The sequence below is a fragment of the Tupaia chinensis genome, unplaced genomic scaffold (genome assembly GCF_000334495.1).
Source record: "Tupaia chinensis unplaced genomic scaffold, TupChi_1.0 Scaffold148801_1, whole genome shotgun sequence".
NCBI classification, from domain to species: domain Eukaryota; kingdom Metazoa; phylum Chordata; class Mammalia; order Scandentia; family Tupaiidae; genus Tupaia; species Tupaia belangeri.
The window spans coordinates 348,215-354,282 of record NW_006208648.1 but is presented as its reverse complement, the minus strand read 5'-3'; the positions used below and the strand labels follow the sequence as shown (position 1 = coordinate 354,282).

Below are 6,068 nucleotides of genomic sequence, written 5' to 3'. Positions count from 1 at the left end.
ATTCTCACCAGCTAAACCAAGGACCCCCCCCCTTTGTTTTGTGGAAGCCGGAGTCTCGAGGCAAACAAGGTCACAAGGGTCAGGAGTGTCCCTCCAGCTCTCTCTCTCCAACTCTCCCGGTCTCAGCAGGGTTCCTGCCTTGCCTGTGTTCCCTAGCAGCAGATGGCTGTAAAGGGCAGCCTGGGGCCGGCCACAACGGGCAGGGGAGAGTGGCCTTCCCTGGGGACCCCAGCACTCTTAGGGCAGGTGCAGCCTCTGTGATTGCCCGAGTCTTGCCTGCATCTGACTCCACCTGGGATCACAGGGGCAGGCAGGTGCCACGTAGCCACACTGTCGCCGAGCATTAGGGCCGTGGTTGAGTCACCTAGTGTCACTTTGCCGCCCAAAAAATTCCCCATGTCATATCTTTCTTTTAAAAAATATAATTATTTTATCCAACTTTATTACTGTCAGTATCAGTCTGACCAGAGAGACACAGAAAGTGAGAAGGCAAGCCACCAGGTCTGGGACTAGAACTGCAGTCAGCCATGTGGGAGTCTAGCGCCCTAACCCCCACGCCGCCTGCTGGCCCCCGTGTCAGTACCCCAGTACGGCAGCGTTGACCAGTGTCTGTTTCCGACTGCGTCGCCCAGACTCTGGCTGTTCCGTAGTTTGGGCTGGAGACCTAACAGAAGTACTAGGAGGGATGGCTGGCCTCTCCTCTGTCACCCTAGGAGCCTAGACTTTATTTTAATTTGCTGGAGGGCGTAGACGCTCTCCAGGGGTTCAGGGTGTGCTCCATTCTCAGAGTTTAGGGCACACACAAGCACCCAGCATGTTTCTTTTCCTTCTTCATTTTTAAGTTATTTATTTTTATTTATTAATTATTATTTAATTTGCTGTAGGGTACATGCACTTAGCAGAGAGAAAGCAAGCCACACGGTCTGGGACTTGAACCGCAGTCAGCTACGTGGGAATTCAGCTCCTTCACCACCACACCACCTGCTGGCCTACCAGCATGCCTTTCAGTCCCCCAGCTCTGGGACTCAAAACTGTGTGGTCGGCCATGTGGGGTGTAGCCACCCTAACCTCCACATGGGCCTAGAAGCATATTAATTCACGGCCTGGCCTGTCTTAGAAGGGCAGACCTGCCTACAAAGCTTCTAGTCTTTGCGATATGAACGGCTGAGGAAGCGGGTGGTGTATCTAGAAGATGAGTCCTTTGTAATAGTGTCAGCGGTCACGGAGGTGTGCAGGTCTAAGCTGTAAAGCAGGGTTTGTGCATTTGATCTCATAAGTCAGAACTTGCTTGTTAATATTCAGGAATTTGTGTGTATGCTTTATTAAGGTTTATTTGAAGAGCTCAAAGAATACTTTTTTTTTAAAGGATTATTTATTTAACTTTATTCATTCACTTATTTTAATTTGACCAGAGAGAGAAGGAAGGCGAGAAAGCAAGCCACCAGGTCCAGGACTCAAATTGTGGTCAGCCATGTGGAAGTGTCCAGCACCTTAACCACCACGCCACCCACTGGCCCCTACTCCTATATAAAATAGTTTCTGTGATCAGATCATCAGTGCCAACTTGTTTATTTATTCTAATATAAAATTAATACGTGGGAAATACATCCCAGATGCCACTAAGACACAGTTACACAATTTGAAGGAGGTGAATGTAAATCAGCCTGAGAGCATGTTTGTTGGAACCCATTTCTTCACGGTCAGCCTGGTTTCCCGAGAGAAAGCACCCTGAGTGGGTGTGGCCACACTACAGTCCTCTTCCCATTGGGACTCTGGGCATCATGCATATGTGCCCGGCATGTTTGCCCAGCCACTGGACTGGGGTGTGAAGCATGGTCGGCACTGTGGGGCCGGTCCTGTCAGTTCTCTTCAAACCATAGTATCTGTTGCTCTGTTGCTTGACCGTGTCTTCACACAGTAGCCGTCTCAGCTGGTAGTGGATGACAGTGCTGTTCGGCAGATACTTCCCTGCAACCGTCCTCTCTGACGGGTGTTCTGGGTAATCAGGTTCCATGCCGAAGGTAGGCTAATACTGTCGAGTAAGTTAGAATAAACAGCTCTACCAGCTGGGGTGTTTTCCTACCTCCGTCAGTGCCACCTTCCCACTGCCGCTGCACTGCCCAGTAAATAGCCGGAGCTCGACCTCCAAAGGGAGTAGTCGGCGCTGCTGTCCAGGCTGGGCGGGAAGCTCCTGGTGATAACGCTCATCTTTTTCCTCCTGTCCCAGTTTATATTTTCAAAGCAGAAATTCTCTAAATCCTGGCAAAGGGGGTTGCTGTCTCCATATTACCCCTTCTTCCGGCCACTTCCCCTCCCCAAATAAAACTCAAAGCCTTTCAGATCAGCAGAGAAGTTGTCGGCAGCCGTGGAATTCTCACGGCCAACAGGCATCGTGAACAGAAATGGTGTTGCCGTGCTCGTGCTGACGCCCACTCAGGGCAGGGCTGGCTAGCCTTAGAGAAATACAATCCTCCATTGAGCTCTCCGTCTTTCTTACTCATAATCGCTTACCAGTTCTCTAAGAAGCAAGTTTTAGGAGAGATTCTGGTAACATCAACACAACTGAGAGAAATCCTCAGCAGTTCCCTGCCTTTTAATGAGCCAGAGAAGTTAGTTTAATTAAAATCTGTCTAGGACTCTAGTATGAAGTTGCAGTCTACTAGAATAGTTTATCTTTTTCTTTAAAAGGAGTGTAATTTTAAAGCAGGTCTGTACCCGCTCAAAGATTTGGTGAGCAGGTTATTTGTTGGTTACGATTCTTTGTTCTGACTAGTTGTGGAGGAAGTAGGGAATTCAGCTTAATCGTCGATGGTTTAACAGAGAGAACTTGGAGTCTCCTTATGGAAGGTCCCCTGAGGACGGCTGCCTGCTTTTGGTGATATTGTACCCATTGGGGGAGGAGAGGCAGGCTGCTAGGGCCCCCCAGATCCCCCACTAGCATGTTTTAAATGTCCAGGTGAGCGTCCACTGGCCCAGGAAGGAAGGCTTACAGAGATCCGAGGCACCCTAACGTTCCTTACAGCTGGTCAGTGTAGGGGGCCCTCTAAGAGTCCATCCCCGTTTCTCAGTACTGAAACTTTGGCCAATCTGAGTCCTAGTACACCCCAACCCTACTACCCTGGCCCAGTGTCCAGAGAGGGTCTTAGACAAGCAGGCTTCCGACAGGAACTTCCGACGGGCTGGGCAGGAAGCCAATGCAGCGGACACAGCAGGCTGGGCTAAGCCCGGGCTTCGGGGGCGGGGCTGGACTGCAGGCGCTTGCGCAGGTGCTGGGCAAAGTCCACTTGGGTCTGAGACAGGACCTGATTGATGATGGTTTTGGGCAGCCATCCCTGGAGTGGAAGGGGAGAACTTGACTTCCCTGTGGCAGGTGGTGTTCCCCGACCCTTGCACCCTGTCACAAACAGCTGGTCTTCCAGCTCCGCTCAGAGGAGCAGCCTTGGGGTTGACCGGTCCTGGCTGGGGGACAGCAATGCTGCCCAGTGGTCGTGACCGGGTCAGAAATGCATGACCTGCCATCCAGACAGAGTCCACCCGTCTGCCCACGGTGACCTGGGCAAGCACCATCGCCTTTCCTCTTAAAACAGCAACTGTAGAGTTGGACTTTTATATGCGAGGTACGGGAGGCTTTGGAGACAGTATGACCGTCACCCCAGGCCCTGCCCTGTCTGCTCTTTCAGGGTGGCAGAGCTGTGTGCTCACTGCGCCACCCCTGGCCACCCGCCCTCCACGCTCTCACCTTGAGGTCAATGTTGAGCAGCCAGGTGAGCTGGGTCTTGGAGGGACTCCCGGCCAGGGGATGAAGCACCATGCAGGTGGGCCCGTGCTCGGCCCTGGCAAGCAGAGGAACAGTCAGGGGATGCTGGCGGGTTTCTAGACAGCCTTGTCTTGTCTTTTTTAAAAAGATTTATTTATTTTAATTTGATCAGAGAGAGAGAGAGAGGGAGAGTGAAAAAAAGCCACCAGTTCCGAGACTCAAACCGTGGTTGGTCATGTGGGAGTCCACACCCCCTGCCGGCCCCTAGCCTTGTCTTTCTCTAAGCCTCATCCAGGAATGGAGATGCCAGGGGCACTGTTTGACAGTTGGCACGGTGACCAGCTCATCAGAACGGGTGCAACTGTCACGGGACGGGACCTGGAGCCTGCCTGTGGCACGCTATAGCTGCTGGGTCCCGGGGGCAGGGTTGGCACGGTGACCAGCTCATCAGAACGGGTGCAGCTGTCACGGGACAGGACCTGGAGCCTGCCTGTGGCACGCTGTAGCTGCTGGGTCCCAGGGGCAGGGTTGGGGGGGCTGGGAAAGGGCCCAGGGTGGTGGTGAGGGCAGGCGGCATGTGGTGTGGACTATTTCAGTGTCATGGCCAGCACGGTTGCACCTGAACAAGCACCAACCAAGCCGCAGCCTCACCCCTTGCTGCAGAAAAGGAGTTCCTTTTTTAAAAAATTATTTCATTTTATTATTATTATTATTATTTTAAATTTGCTATAGGGCACATGTATTCACCAGAGACAGATATACAGAGAGAGGTGAGAAATTGAGAAAGCAAGCTGCTAGGTCTAGGACTCGAACCGTGGTCAACCATATGGGAAACCAGCACCCTGATGACCTTTAACCCACCTGCTGGCCTGCTACTCAGGTTCTTAAACTTGCAGGGAATGTAAGACACTGTCAAAGGAGGGCCAATGTCATGTTTTTTTCCTACTTTGGAAAAGGAGTCTTCCTTTGTGAAAGGGAGCGGAAGTCAGGGTGAGGATTTGCTCCTAGAGCTGGGGGCTCTGACTGTGGCGCCCTGGAGCCTGCTGCACGCCTGGGCCAGGATTACCTGATGACGCCTCTCTGCTCGGGCATTGCCCCGAAGTGTGTGGCCATGCCGGCCAGCACGCAGGTGGAGCCGCGGCGCTTGGCACAGCGCACGCTCACGAAGTCGCGGGGGCCCACGAGGTTTCCCGCCGTCTCTGCAGCCAGCTCGTGTGTGATGACCGTGTCTTTGCCGATCTTCTGCAGGACCTGCCAGGCCACAGGACACCAGGGTTGTGGCTTGGCTCCCACTGGGGCTACGCACCACCCACAGCTTGGGGCCCCACCTTGGCCTGCCACTCAGAATGGGCTCTCCTGGTCCCTGCCAGCCGCACCGCCCCCACCTTGATCTCCTTGACGTTGGGGTTCCACTCCCCGGTTGCCTCCATGCGGTCCACCAGCTCTTCGTAAAGCCTGTCCATGGGCTGGTCCACCACCACCTCCAGCCGGAACACCTTGCCCACCTCCGGGACCATCTTACTCAGCACTTTGTCCCCGTTGGGCTGTGGGAGAGAAAGGAGCCAGGATGAAGGGCGGGAGGAGGACCAGGACCCCAAGCAGAGCATGGGAGAAAGCTTGGTGAGTGGGCCGGAGCTGTTCCTGCCAGCTGGGTCTCCTGCCCGCCCTCCCCGCCTCCCGCCCCGTGTCCTTGGCGGCCCGTGCCGGAGATGTGGCTAGGTCCCACAGAAAAGACCCTGAAAAACCCAAGGCCCCAGAGAGCCTGGAGCGGCAACTGTCTGTCTCCAGCCGGCAGACTCTCGGAGGTGGACCAGAGGGCAGGGACGAGGCTGGGGACCTTTAGCTCAGAGCAGAGCGGGGCCTCCGTCCGGATCTCCGAGCCTCGAGCTGGTAGATTGTTAGCTCCATCGCCCTGGGAACCTGAGGGAGAGCGGGTCCTCTGCACGCTGGGGGTTTGCTGGGGGAGAAGCTTTCCGGCTCTCCAGCAACAGAGCTGTGGACCTTATGTATTGTAAGTTTGTTTATGTATTTACTACCATTTGTGCCTGAGAGAGACAGAGGGAGAGAGGGAAAATGAGAAAGCCAGCTACCAAGTCTTGGACTCAAACTGCATTGACCATGCAGGAGGCCAGCGCCTTAGCCACTGAGCCACCTACCGGCCCTTCTTACTTATTTTCTTGATTTTTAAATTGCCAGAGGGCATTTAACTCAACAGAGAGCGACAGACGGAGGGGCAGAAAACGCCCCCCCCCCGGGGCAAGGCCACCCCACGCTCCCCTCTCCCTCTCTCCATCCCGTTGGCACCCCGGGC

The 6,068-nt window shown here is 54.1% G+C and overlaps 1 protein-coding gene across 2 annotated transcripts in view; it reads right to left on the bottom strand.

The window, feature by feature from the left end:
* Positions 1 to 1,552: 1,552 nt before the first annotated feature.
* The window catches only part of STAR (steroidogenic acute regulatory protein), a 7,077-nt gene continuing 2,561 nt past the window's right edge, over positions 1,553 to 6,068 (bottom strand). The window contains exons 4-7 of one of the 2 annotated variants that reach the window (XM_006170647.3): positions 5,143 to 5,301; positions 4,824 to 5,008; positions 3,740 to 3,833; positions 1,553 to 3,332 (exon numbers count right to left, since the gene is read on the bottom strand). In XM_006170647.3, the coding sequence (XP_006170709.1) occupies positions 3,219 to 3,332; positions 3,740 to 3,833; positions 4,824 to 5,008; positions 5,143 to 5,301 (552 nt within the window). In that variant the 3' untranslated portion in view covers positions 1,553 to 3,218. Of the gene's footprint in view, positions 3,333 to 3,739; positions 3,898 to 4,823; positions 5,009 to 5,142; positions 5,302 to 6,068 lie in introns of both variants that reach the window. The other variant, XM_027769156.1, reaches the window with a different exon arrangement.